This window comes from Dryobates pubescens, chromosome Z, assembly GCF_014839835.1.
Source record: "Dryobates pubescens isolate bDryPub1 chromosome Z, bDryPub1.pri, whole genome shotgun sequence".
Taxonomy (NCBI): Eukaryota; Metazoa; Chordata; class Aves; order Piciformes; family Picidae; genus Dryobates; species Dryobates pubescens.
In genome coordinates, this window is record NC_071657.1 from 48,749,414 (window position 1) to 48,763,924 (window position 14,511).

At 39.4% G+C, this 14,511-nt stretch overlaps 1 protein-coding gene across 1 annotated transcript in view; it reads left to right on the plus strand.

The window, feature by feature from the left end:
• The window catches only part of ZDHHC21 (zinc finger DHHC-type palmitoyltransferase 21), a 31,722-nt gene that overhangs the window by 1,783 nt on the left and 15,428 nt on the right, over positions 1-14,511 (plus strand). The window contains exons 3-5 of the mRNA XM_009904588.2: positions 420-518; positions 4,235-4,346; positions 5,673-5,811. Coding sequence (XP_009902890.1) covers positions 420-518; positions 4,235-4,346; positions 5,673-5,811 — 350 coding nt within the window. The remainder of the gene's footprint in view (positions 1-419; positions 519-4,234; positions 4,347-5,672; positions 5,812-14,511) is intronic.

Below are 14,511 nucleotides of genomic sequence, written 5' to 3' on the forward strand. Positions count from 1 at the left end.
CTAATCTGAGTTAGGCTAATAGGTTTTACTGGAGAAAAGGCTTGGATTATAACTAATCAACTTTAAAGTGAGGAATGGGAATGTTCTTTCAATGTAGAGGCTTTGATCTGTAGAATATTCGATTTGTGCTTATTTGATAAGGTAGTTGAGGAACTTCTTAAATTCAAGTGGTAAGATCACAGTAGCATCCTTCTGGTGCTATCAAAGCAGTGTTCACTGCTGCCTTTTCCTCTCCCTTTCTAAAACTAGGGAGTACTTAATACTGTTGACATTATAGTACCAAAAATATATCTGAAATTGAATGAGAAGGCTGAGTAGTTTTCCAGCTCAGTGCTGGAGTATCTGTACTTCTGATGCAGTGTAGGGTAGCTATTTTGTACATCTGAAAAAGACTCACAAATGTGTATTTATTTTTTCAGCTTATTACTTCTGCTCATTGTTTTGCATAGCTTCATTACTAAGAGCCTCAGTAGCTGATCCAGGAAAGCTACTTGAAAACCCAAAGATACCAATTACAGGTACATTAAGTTTTTTCTATATAATTAAATAAAAGTTTGTGTAATAACTTCAAGTAATTACAAATCAATTTGATTTTGTGAGATTTTGTGGAAATCATTAACAGGAAATGTTTCCATGAGAAGGATTTTTTTGTATGCTAGACTTTCAGACATATTGCATGTACTTCTAACTTGTGGTCTTCTATGACACACTCACAACATTAGTAGATGAAGGCGACTGATGTCATTTACCTGGACCTGAGCAAAGCCTTTGACACTGTCCTGCACCTCATCCTGGTCTCCAAGCTGGTGCAGTATGGGTTTGAAGGATGGACCATTCAGTGGATAAAGAACAGGCTTGATGGCCCCACACAAAGGGTGACTGTCAATGGGTGATGAGTAGAGTCCCTCAGGGATCAGTACTGGGACCGGTTTTGTTTAACATCTTTGTTGGTGACGTGGACAGTGGCATTGAGTGCACCCTCAGCATATTTGCTGACAACACCAAGCTGTGTGGTGTAGCAGACATGCTGGAGGGAAGAGATGGCATCTTGAAGGACCTTGACAGGCTGGGGAGGTGGGACCATGACAACTTCATGAGGTTCAAAAAGACCAAATACAAGGTCCTGCCTCTGGGTCAGGGCAGTCCCAAGCAGTGATATAGGCTGGGCAGCAAGTAGTTTGAGAGCAGCCCTGAAGAAAAGGTCTTGTGGGCGCTGGTGGATGAGATGTTCAACATGAGCCACCAGTGTGCACTTGCAGTCCAGAAAGCCAATCACATCCTGGGCTGCATCAAGAGAAGCACAGCCAGCAAGTTGAGGGAGGTGATTCTCCCCCTCTACTTGGCTCTGGTGAGACCCCACCTGGATTGCTGCATCCAGTTCTGGAGCCACTGGATGTGCTGGAGCATGTCCAGAGAAGGGCCATGAGGATGATCAGAGGGCTGGAGCACCTCTCCTATGAGGACAGACTGAAAGAGTTGGGGCTGTTCAGTCTGGAGAAAAGAAGGCTCCAAGGTGACCTTATTGTGAGCTTCCAGTATCTGAAGGGGGCCTACAAGAAGGCTGCGGGTGGACTTCTCAGGATCTCAGGTAGTGATAGGACTAGGGGGAATGAAATGAAGCTGGAGCTGGGGAGATTCAGACTGGATGTGAGGAGGAAGTTCTTCACCATGAGAGTTGTGAAGTCCTGGAATGGGTTGTCCAGGGGGGTGGTTGAGGCCCCATACCTGGAGTTGTTTAAGACCAGGCTGGATGAGGCTCTGGCCAGCCTGATCTAGTGTGGGGTGTCCCTGCCCATGGCAGGGGGGTTGGAACTAGATGATCCTTGTGGTCCTTTCCAACACTGTCTGATTCTATGATTCTATGTCCAGAGAAGGGCCACAAGGATGGTTAGAGGAATGGAGCACCTCTCCTGTGAGGACAGACTGAGAGAGTTGGGGCTGTTCAGTGTGGAGAAGAGAAGGTGCTGAGGAGACCTTATTATGGCCTTCCAGTATCTTGAGGGGGCCTACAAGAAAGCTGGGGAGGGACTTTTTAGGGTGTCAGGTATTGATAGGCCTAGGGGGAATGGAACAAAACTAGAAATGGTAGATTCAGAGTGGATGTTAGGAAGAAGTTTTTCACCATGAGGGTGGTGAGATACTTAAATAGGTTGCCCAGGGAGGTGGTAGAAGCCCCAGACCCTGGAGGTTTTTAAGGCCAGGCTGCATGTGGCTCTTGAGCTGCACCTGATCTAATGTGAGGTGTCCCTGCCCATGGCAGGGGGTTGGAACTGGGTGATCCTTGAGGTCCCTTCCAACCCTAACAATTCTATGATTCTATAAGAATGTTTTTTGTTTTTTTTTTCTCTTTAATGTAGAAAAGTTATTAAATGTAGTGAGGAGTGAGTAAGTCTGTCTTGTCTTGCAACGTGGTAGATACCAGCAGTAACATTTTGCTCTCCCTGATGTTAATGGAACTCTATGATGATGTGTTTGGAAACATGTAGCCCCAGCACTGATGTTATGATGTACACAAACTAGGCAGCAGGTAGTAGGAAGGGATGTATCTCCCAGGAATTCAGATGTGAAGCACAGTCTACAGAGAATCTGGTGTCCTTTCTGCTCCTGGTAACTGAGCCTTTGATGCTCAGTAAAATGCAAGGTGGCTTAGAGTTGGGTCCTGCAGCTGGAGTTCTTACTGCAGGAAGATCATGGATTCTACAACCCAAGATGGAGAATGAAGGCACTCAGTCCAGTTACAGACAATTATATTTATGGCTGAATGTTCATTTACTTTCAAAATACCAGGACCAGTGCAAATTTGCTTTGGGCACAAATGTTTATCCTTTAAGAAATCCCTTTGAATAGCTCTTCAACCTCTTCATGCTCCATTCATTTCATACGGAATAATACTTTATACCTGACATAGGCTTGACTGTGACATGGATATTATGATGTGGTGTGCTGTATCAGGGGGGTTGTACTTTCTAAAGCAGCACTTCAGTTCTCTGGTATTCTTTACTGACAGGAAGATGTGGTTTTTGCATGGTATAAATTGTATTAAAAATAAAGTTAGGGTATTTCTGATCTCTGCTGGTAGATACCCTATTAGGTAGTGACACCTTTGTGACACTGGATTTATGGGAACAGATTGTAAATCAGTTTCCATCTGGCATTATTGCTAGTTTAATGGTCTCAGACACTGGGCTTTACTTCCAGTGTCCAAGTGTTATTTTGCAGCAAGAAAGACAAGGTTAGAGCTGCATGCAGGTGGCTCAGAAGTGCTAAATTTAACTTTTGTTTTGTTTACACAGAAATAGTTTGAGAGTGCTCAACTGTAAAAACTATGGTTACTTTTTTTACCCCCCTAGGATTCAGGAAATTATACTGCATCAGAAAGTTCTGTCTAGATAGAAACTACCAGTCAAAGTATTTAAGATTATCAGTATTTAAGATATCTTTAAAGACAGAAAATACATACTCTTGTGAATGGAAATATTCCAGTGTTGTGATTTGTTTACCATATGCTGATGAACTTCCTGAATGTATGATTCAAATTCTCATTTTTCAAAGGCTTCCTCTAGTTTCACTGGTGCAATTTGAGATAAGTGATAGCTAAGGCGAGCAATAGCTCCTGGAAGTTTCAACTACTCAGTGTATCTGGGGATCAGTTTAAAGAATCTGACACTGGACATCCAAAACCACTGTACATATTTTAATACAAGCCTATTCTTTATCTGTTCTTTAGTTGCCTTATGTGTAAAATTGCATGTTGGGAAATGCATGTCTTAAAATGCTTTGAGATGGAGCATGCTTCTCAAGAGTTTATTGTGTATTTTATTTTAGTTAGCTAGCTTTGACAAATTTGAGTAGCAATATTTCCTCAGGAGGTTTTGGAATGGCAGGGAAATTATACCATGGTTCTGTCTAGCAGATACATTTTTTCATAGTAGATTTGTGAGAAAGTAACGAAAGTGAGAAAGTTACTCAAGCAATGAGTAACAGCTTTTGTGCTGTAATAATTACTCCCTAGAAATATATAGGAAGAGAGTAGTATTTGGAGGAGAAAAGTGTGACAGAGTGGCAGTAGCATCTTCCAGTTTAACATGACAGTGGGAAAGAAATTTTTTACATGCTGCTTACCCTTTTCATATAATAGAATTTTTTTCTCTTGGAATCACTAGCAAGTAGATTTATCATGAGCATACTGTACTGAGTTTAAATCTCTCTGAAGTGTCTTTACATTTTCACCTAGAAAGAGAACATTGGGAATTATGTAACAAATGCAATATGATGAGACCAAAGCGTTCACACCATTGCAGTCGTTGTGGGCATTGTGTGAGGAGGATGGATCACCACTGTCCATGGTAAGATGATGTTTGTTCTAACAATCTACTGTTGTTTTAGTGAATCTGTGGTAGTGTGAAGGTTTAATCCTCCCACCACATAAAGCACAGCTAAACTTAGTCGGAGAAGCAGATTTGTTTCTATGTGGCAGATTTACTTGTTGCAATTTAGTTTCAGATGCTGGAGAAATTATTTTCTGTAGGAAATCAAACAGTATTTCTGTTTCTTGCATTTAAAGAAAAGATTGCAATTTCAAGAGGGAATGCTCTTTGTAATAACAAAAATAGCAGTTTCAGATGCTTTGTGCTAAACAGAAGTTGCTATAGGCTTGTGCCATTCTGCGCTTTTCATACCCTCTCCGACCTTGTAGTGAAATTGCTTAGTTTAGTGTTCCCCAACTAGTTTCAGTCAAAATGAACTAATGTGGCTGAAATTTTTCTATTTAAACTGATTGTAGCTTCAAATGAAATGTCTGCCAGTAGATCTGATTGTTTTCCAGCAAGACAGACATCAGGATTTTCTTCTGTTGATGTTGCCATTTCTCATGCTACTCTTTCCTTCAGAAAATACTGCCAGTGTAGTGTTTTAGTCATTAATGGTGTAGCTTGGTACGGATGTCTGAGGCAATACTAGTATGAAATTGTACCTCAACTACATTTTTACTGCAGGATAACTTCTGTGAAGCAGGCTAGACCTAGATTTCAAAGGTTTTGAATCTCTTTCTTAATATTTCTCAATTGCTTCTGATTCCATTATCATTGGAGCATCATTGGAGATGGAGAAAATCATTGGATTTTCATTGATTGGAGAAAATCATTGGATTTTCTGAATAAGAGAGGCCTGTTCTGTATTCTGTTTCTTAGGCACCTTCAAGACATGTCTATTTGTCATTTGGTTACCCTGCGATCACATTTTTTTCTAACCTTTCATTTGCATTTCCAGTTTTTGGACTCGACATATTTCACAAGCAGTGAAATACATTGACCAGTATGGGGTAGTGTGTATTGCTATGAAACTGCAGATTTTAAAAAAAATAATTTTTTTACTTGAGTGTTACTTAAAATTGCAGGAGTATCTTTGCTATGTATGGTGAAATATGTCTCCTGTTCTAAGCAGTAATCTCAGTAATACACCCTAAACTGTAAGCAGCAGTGTAAGAAAACTATTGTACAGTAACTGCCATCTTTAACACAGAGACCATCACTGTGATAAGAGCAGAGTGATTAATCATGAGTTCCTTTCTTCGCTCCATAAATAACTGTAATGCCTCTTACTTGCAATATCTTAACTACAGTGTTGAAGTATTTATATTTTTGTCTTTATGTATACACTTTGTTTCCCTGCAGGATTAATAATTGTGTTGGTGAAGACAACCATTGGCTGTTTTTACAGCTGTGTTTCTATACACAGATTCTTAGTTCTTATACACTGATACTTGATTTCTGCCATTACTACTACTTTTTGCCTCTGAAAAAAGAAAACTGGGTAAGAATCTGTTTTCTCTATGAAATGAATAAATAGCTTGTACTTCAATGTAATTTATTTTTTTACCTAGTTACTACACATTTCTGCTGGCTTAGTTGTTGACAATGAAGAGAGTTCATCCAGGTGTTTGTTATCAAATGAGCAAACTGATTTATTGTCAATAACAAAATGCCATTCTAAAAGGATATATTATTTCTATGTGTAACAAATATAACATTAGTTTTCTTAGAAATATGGAAAAGGAGTACAGAACCAGTTAGGTTCCTTTGACGTGATTAATGAATACTGGGAGGAAGCCAAGTAACTACTTTAGGTGTGTTACAATTTACTTTTGTTTTCCACAAAATACATTTATACAGAGTATATATCTATCCTAAGTCCCTATTTAAAAACACTGATACTGTCAGAAAAAGCATGCTACAATTTTGAAAGGGTAGACATATATATTGCCTTCGAAGCAGTCCTTTGTTTTGCTTTGAAAAGGTCAAGTGGGTTAACTGAGAATGTAAAGATTGTTTTATTTGAACTTCATGGCATCATATTTCAACATGTCATCATCTGCAAAACACAGCTTAACATGCAAACAGAAAATGGACTTACGGATTGGACTAGAGTAAATAATTACAGACATTCATACATTATGGAACTGTAATGTTCAGAATATTCAGGAAGTTTGCTTGGAAGTTGCTGAATGCTTGAAAGTGACAGAACAGGAAAGCTGAAACGCTTTAAGAAAATGTTTTGAGATCTTGCTTATAATGAACCATAAAAACTTCTACCCAAAATCTGAAATGAATTTTGTACTTGTACTGGACTGTGACAAGTGCAGTAAAGAGGAAAAACCTGGAAAACAATTTTAAAGGTATTTAAAATTAGATAACATTCCAGATGTCCTAAACAAAGAAACTGAGACTACCCCAGAAATTGGTGGTGTACTCTAAATTTTATTGAGATTTTTATTTAACCACCAAAGTGCTGTAGATTTTTTGTTACCCATATTGATGTGAGAGCCCAGCATACTCTCTGCTGATGGCATCACCACCTGTCTTTCAAGGCTGCTGGAGACTAGCCTTTGATTATGGGTAAAGCAAGTGAAATTTTCCATTTGTTGAACAACTTAAGCTTGTTATCCTAATTGGTGTAAAATAAGAACACGAAACTTGCTTAAAAAATTTGCACTTCTGGAAAAGAATGAGGCATAGTTTTCCAGGCTTCTTATTTGCTCCTGTATCAGTCTGCAGTGGATATTATGTTCCCAAGAAAGGAGCGCTGAAAATCATGGAATACTGTACTCCTCAGATCATGTAGAACTGATAAAAATGTTATGGTCAAGTTGATAGATACTAACTTTTTATTTTACAGAATGTAACGAAGTTCAGAATTTTTGCAAATCTTTCTTAAAATGTTTTCTAAAAGATTTTTTTGTTGTTGTCCTTTTTTTATTTTTTCCATTTGTAGGAATACTTCAATTTAAATGGATGTAGGGATTCTAGAAATACAAAACAGAATTTGATGTCTGCTCAGAGCATCTTTCCTGTCCTGTTATGGAGACAGATCTCTAAAATGTGTCTTTTACAATTGAATACTGACGCTTCTCACTTTGTTTCCAAAATGTTGCAGATGGGCTTTTAATATTCAGCTTGTTTTACACTCATGAGATTTGAGTTACTTTGACTTGTTGTAGATGCATTCAAGTTAAAAGGGATAGGAAATTGCAGTCTTTATTAGTGAAGCAGCTTGTTGTCTAATAAACTTTGTTACAGTTATGTTACATTTGGGGCTTTTGAAATACTCATTTTGAGTCATAGAATCATAGAAACAACAAGGTTGGAAAAGACCTCAGAGATCATCAAGTCCAACCTGTCAGCCAACACCTCATGATTAACTACTAAACCATGGCTTCAAGTGCCATGTCTAGTTCTTTTTTGAACACCTCCAGGGACAGTGACTCCACCACCTCACTGGGCAGCACATTCCAATGGCAAATCACTCGTTCTGTGAAGAACTTTCTCAAGCCTAAACTTCCCCTGGCTCAGCTTGAGACTGTGTCCTCTTGTTCTGTTGGTGCTTGCCTGGGAGAAGAGACCAACTCCCACCTGTCTACAAGCTCCTTTCAGGTAGTTGTAGACAGCAATAAGGTCTCCCCTGAGCCTCCTCCATATAACTTTGTGCCACAGAGTAATTTATCAGAATTACATCACTTTGAATTCACATGAACAGGACCAGTGAGAAGGATGTAACAAAGGATGATTGTAACAAAGGATGAGGAAAAGGCAGAGTTACTTAACACCTTCTTTGCCTCAATTTTTTCTAGCAGGACAGAATGTCTTCCAGACAGCTGGCCTGCAGAGCTGGCAGAAGGAGTCAGGGAGCAGCGTAGTTTTCCTCTGTTTCAGAATGGGGTAGTTGGTGATCTGCTTAGCCGCTTGGATCCCCACAAGTGCATGGGACCAGATGGGATCCATCCTAGGGTGCTGAGAGAGCTGGCAGATGTGCTGGCCAAGCTGCTCTCCATCATTTTCCAGCAGTCCTGGGTCACTGAAGATGTCCCAGAGGACTGGAAGCTGGCCAACATGGTGCCCATCCACAAGAAGGGCTGGTTGGAGGTGCCAGGGAATTACAGGCCTGTCAGCCTCACCTCAGTGCCAGGCATGATTATGGAACAGGTCATCTTGAGTGCAGTCACACAGCACTTACAGGATGGCCAAGGGATCAGGCCCAGCCAGCATGGGTTTAGGAAGGGCAGGTCCTGCCTGACCAACCTGATCTCCTTCTAGGATCAGGTGACCCAACTGGTGGATGTGGGGAGGCCTGTGGATGTAGTCTACCTGGACGTCAGCAAGGCTTTTGACACTGTCCCCCACAGCAAACTCCTGGCCAAGCTGTCAGCCGATGGCTTGGATGGGAGCACACTGCAATGGGTTAGGAACTGGGTGGAGGGCCGAGCCCAGAGAGTGGTGGTGAATGGTGCCACATCCAGCTGGCGGCCAGTCACTAGTGGTGTGCCCCAGGGATCAATACTGGGCCCCATGCTCTTTAACATCTTTATTGATGATCTGGACGAGGACATTGAGTCCCTCATCAGTAAATTTGCTGACAACACCAAGCTGGGGGCAGGAGTTGATCTGCTGGAGGGTAGAGAGGCTCTGCAGAGGGACCTCGACAGGCTGGACAGATGGGCAGAGTCCAACGGCATGAGATTGAACACATCCAAGTGCCGGGTTCTGCACATTGGCCACAGCAACCCCATGCAGAGCTACAGGCTGGGGTCAGAGTGGCTGGAGAGTGGCTAGGCAGAGAGGTACCTGGGGGTGCTGGTTGATGGTAGGCTGAACGTGAGCCTGCAGTGTGCCCAAGCGGCCAGGAGGGCCAATGGCATCCTGGCCTGCATCAGGAACAGTGTGGCCAGCAGGAGCAGGGAGGTCATTTTGCCCCTGTACACTGCACTGGTTAGGCTGCACCTCAAGTTTAGGAAGGATGTTGACTTGCTGGAGCGTGTCCACAGAAGGGCAACAAAGTTGGTGAGGGATTTGGAACACAAGCCCTATGAGGAGAGACTGAGGGAGCTGGGGTTGCTTAGCCCAGAGAAGAGGAGACTCAGGGGTGACCTTATTGCTGTCTGCAACTACCTGAAGGGGGGTTGTAGTCAGGCAGAGGTTGGTCTCTTCTCCCAGGCAACCAGCACCAGAACAAGAGGACACAGTCTCAGGCTGTGTCAGGGGAGGTTTAGGCTGGAGGTTAGGAGGACATTTTACACAGAGAGAGTGATTGCCCACTGGAATGGGCTGCCCGAGGAGGTGGTGAGGTTGCTGTTGCTGGGGGTGTTCAGGACAAGGCTTGACAGGATGCTTGGTTGCATGGTTTAGTTGATTAGGTGGTGTTGGATGATAGGTTGGACATGATGATCTTGAAGGTCTCTTCCAACCTGGTTTATGCCATTCTATTCTATTCTAAGATTTGCTTAGGCAAGCATCCTGCAAGATTCTTTTAGTCTTTGTATATTAGTTAAAGCCGAAGCATTACAGGAAACCTTTCCTTTACCATTAACAGAAGTGAATGTCAACATTCTCTGTTGAAATTTTGGCTGTAACAAAGAGCTTACTTCTTCTGAATTGACAGGGTCTGGTGTTCAGCACAGACTTAAACAAAAAAAAAAAAAAAAAAGAGAAGAAAAAGGTGTATTTTTCTGAGGAGCCATCTGGAATTACTGTATTCCTGCTCATTAAAAGTACTTGTGAATTTTCTGGTGGTGTGACTGCCTTTTATTTTTTGGATATAAAATACTTATTTTTTGGATATAAAATACTACCTAACACAGAACTTGTAGAATTAAACTTACTTCCAGTGCTGTTGAGAGATAGTCATTATATCATGGTACCAATTACTGCAGTATGATAACTGTATGCAGGTTACTATTTCCTTCAGAGTGAAAACTTGTGGTTCTATTTTTAAAGGGTTAAAGTGAGAAAAGCCCAGACATTCATGATTCAGTATACAAAAGTGAGGTTGGTAGTTTTAAAGCTAATGAAGAAAGCTGTTTCAGTAGAGAGAGAAGAGAATCTTTCAGATTCAGGTTTTAAAACAGAGAATTGCTTCAAGAGTGTTCTTGGCTCTTGGTATTGGTACTATCAGAAATGTGGATTGTGGTTATTGTCTCTATTTGTCCAGTAGGAGGAGTACAATGACTGCTAGAAATGAAAGCAGTGGTAATTAAATTGTGTATGCAGTAGAACAAAAATATGTAATGCAGATAAAGCAGCAGATATATTCCTTTGCTAGCTGCAGTGGTTTTGGGACTGGAACCTTATTAATTTTGTGTCTTCATTAAAAAGCATCAAGGTTGTGAAGTCTTCACTTGTTATGAACTATTCAGTCATGTGGATAGTGAGATGAGAATAATAAATACCAGTTTTGTCATGGCTATGTGTGTGCCTGCTACATGCATGTCCTGTCACAGATTCTATATACAACCAGTCAAGTAAAAGCAAAAATAAATGCCTTGATAGTACATTTTACTTGTTCATAGAAGGCTTTTGATCTTTTCAGCGAAAGGTATGCAGATACATTTTTTACGCTAAAAATGTTTCTGGAATGATTATTGGAGCATAATGCACTTACATATAAAAACCGAAACCTCTTTGCTGTCTTTTACTTCTATTACCAGTTTTGCAGTTATCTATTATACAATACGAAAATACTGTTACTTAACAAATTTTTGAAGTGTTCTGAGCTCTCTTGGTAGAGGAGGAAACATTATGGACAAAGCATTGTGGCAATATCACACTGCTGTGCCTGGCACTCAGCTTTCCCAATTCCATAATAAATATGTTGGGAAATATTCATTAAAATTGCATGAAGATAATTTACAGTAATATTTATTTCTACATTATACATTAACTAATATCATCATTAACTAAGTATCACCTGAAGTTAATTTTGATTGTAAAGAAAATCTAAGGAAAACCTTTTCTCTTAAAGTCATGAAATGACCTACAGGAAGTGGAGTTTTTTTTTTTAAATGAAAAAACATCAAAATTTTCATTCTCAGTGTTCTTCAAAACCAACCTAAGCCTGCAATTATAAGGACAGTAAGTGAGTGTTAAGTTTGGAAAGTTAGTAAGTAGTCTGTAGAGAAAAGACAGGAATAACTGAGAAAATAAAACTTGGTTAAAACTTAGTATAGTTTTAGTGCCATTTTAATGTGAAGATTGTATAGCCCTTTTCTTAAAGTCTGTTCTAGATAGAAACATACTTTGGAATTATCACTTTGTATTGGTTTTTGGAATCAAAGTGGTATTGCCATTTTCACTTCAAATCGGTCATGAATCAGACAGGAAAAATTACTCAGTAAGCCTGAAATAGTCTTGAATAGAAAAAATGCTTTACATAAAATTCAGCTGTTACTAATAATAATTTTTTTTTTACAAAAAAGGCTTATATTCTTGCCTTCTGTGAAACTATTTTTTTTTTTTTATTTCTAATGAGTGAATTTTCTCTCTCATGCCTCTCTTTCCTGCAAAACCTGCAATTAGTAGTTTTTGTTTTGCTTTTTGAATCTGACAGCCTGGCATTGTTATGTATCTACACTGGGTTTAGAATAGCCAAGTTGATAGACAAACTTCTTCACTAGCCTGGGACAGACCTCCTGAGCATTTGCAACTGAAAATAGGCAAGCAGATTAGCATGTTTCATAAGTTCCGTAAGGTGTCCCTTCTGCAAGATAAAGATGAAGTATCTTAATATATTTTGTTAGTATATTAATTTCATATTTCAGTGAAGAATAAAGACTGAATAAAATAATCTTACATTGTAAATTTCATTTAATTCATAAAGGTGGTTTTTCACTTTGTCTCTTCTGGACACATACAGTAGTCCAGTGTTGGTTCTGCTGAATGCTCTGTCCTCTATATATAGTGTGCTGTTTTTAAAGGAGTACTGGAAACCCTTGGAAGTAATAACCCAATACAGCAGGGACCTGTTAAATATCTCCATTAAGCAGAGTAAAAAGAAAGTTTAATTTGGAAACACCAGTCATATCATTGATTATATTCTTAAACTGGACCTACCATTATTTCTGACCTTACTCTTGTATGATAACATAAAGCTGTAATAGTTATTTTCCTAGTCAGTGGTCTTGGGAATGTAACAGTTGATGCTCGTAAATGAAAACATGGCATGTATTTTGCCAAGGGTTTGAAGAAGTCTTCTGTGAATCTCTCATGAAGACTGACTTTCTGTGGAATGTTTTGGTATTGCTTGTTAAGATAAAGATACCAGATCTTATGGTCTGTAACATAATCCTTGTGGTCCTTACCTTATGCTATAGACCTACATTTTGTTTCTTATTGTGTGACAAGTTTCTATTATACACATTTCTATCTGTTTTTGTAAGCAGCCGAGAATCCTTGCAGTTTGACTGGATGGATAGAAGTAGTGGTTAAAGGGAACGTACAAATCTTTAGAACAGGCAACAGCCTGGGAGGAGGGCACATCTGAGCTGTGTAGGAAATGCTAAGTAGATGCAGTGGCAGCAACCCATGTGAACTGAAAGTTCTGACAGAGTGGTTGGGTTGTCATGTTGACAAAAGGGAGAAAGGGGCTACATGAAGGGCAGCTCTTACATTGCTAAAACTATGCATTTAAGATCTGTGCCAAAGGTTATATAATTCAGCCTGGCCCAACATGGAAAAAAAGCTTTTACAGGACAAAACCCTGTTGTGCCACAAGAATTCCTTCATGAATTGGTGATACTAGGTTACATGTGCTTATGCTTTGTGGCTCAGGCTCTGCAGGTCTTTTTCTTACCATGGACAGCGTGATTTTGGGGTTGAATAGGCAGAGTGTCTCAATAATCACACTGCAGTGATTGGTGAAAACAGTATTTGAACAAGAGGATCTGTTCAAAATACAGTGAAAGAGATTGAGTAATCACTGACTGCTCTTCAGGATTGATTTATTACAATTTGATTGATTTTCTTGGCAGGGAAAATATTTTTGTTTAGTTCTGAGATGGAATAATTAAAACTAATTGGGTTGAACTTTTACACAAAGCAGCAACATCCTAAATAAGTTATTATTACTGGGATATAAATGGCTATTTATTTGTTTAAACTATTTTCATGGAGTCACATGTTTCTGTTTCAGTGCAGAATGTGAAAACAGCTCTGTTAATAAGGTCTGATTACCAAAAGACTGTCCTGCATATACTTTGGTTTTCTACAGAAATATGCTGTTCTATCTGTACAAATTGCTGGTGAGCACCCAGTATTAATTTCCAGTATTCCAGTATTAATTTCATCATTGCCTACTGGTTGAAAGAAAGTTAGTTCAAAAGCGGTGGGCTGGTTTATTTTTTCATCCAGTTCATGTTTATGTTCTGGTTGTAATTTAAAGTTTACTTGAAAGGTTTTAATAGTTTCCTGCTGGGATCTGGTTTTTCTAAGTGGAAAACCAGATGTGTAAATTCAAAAGATGGCCTTGAGAATGTAATTGTAACTTACAAGTAAGACAATGGGTGTATTAACTCATTATCAGAGGGGAAGATGTGGTGTGAACTTGAAGTACATCTACTGTAACTGCCACATACAAATGCTTTCCTGTGGTAAAAACTAGTTTGTATTTTTTTTTTCCCTTGAAAACAATCTATAAGACTTTCTTACACTTTTCTTATTTTTTTGCTGGGAGAGAGCAAGCTCTCCAGAGCAGCTGATACAGTAAACCCATATTTTCCTGTACTTTATGGCAGTTTGATTCTGTGCCTATATCCAAAATTAGGATAACCCACTTAAAGCCAAAATTTAAAGGATAAAGGAAAGTTTATCTTGGGTAACAGACAGCATTACAAGACAAATCCAGTACAGATACATGGATCATGTAGGTTCCATGTTCAGGAGTCAAGACAGGAATGTTATTATCTTTATTACAAAAGAGGTCATGCTAAAATGAAATGTGCTATGGTTAAGAGCTGAGATAGAGAAATCTATAAATAAAGACTATTCAAGATAATGGGTTTCCTATGTTTTGGGACTTTTGTGTAGCAATCTGGCATAGTTTGAAATAATTGGAATGGAATGGAATAGAATAGAATTAACCAGGGTTGGAAAAGACTTCAAGATCAAGTCCAATCTATCACCGAACACTATCTAATCAGCTAAACTATGGCACTAAGTGCCCCATCCAGTCTCTTCCTAAACACCTCCA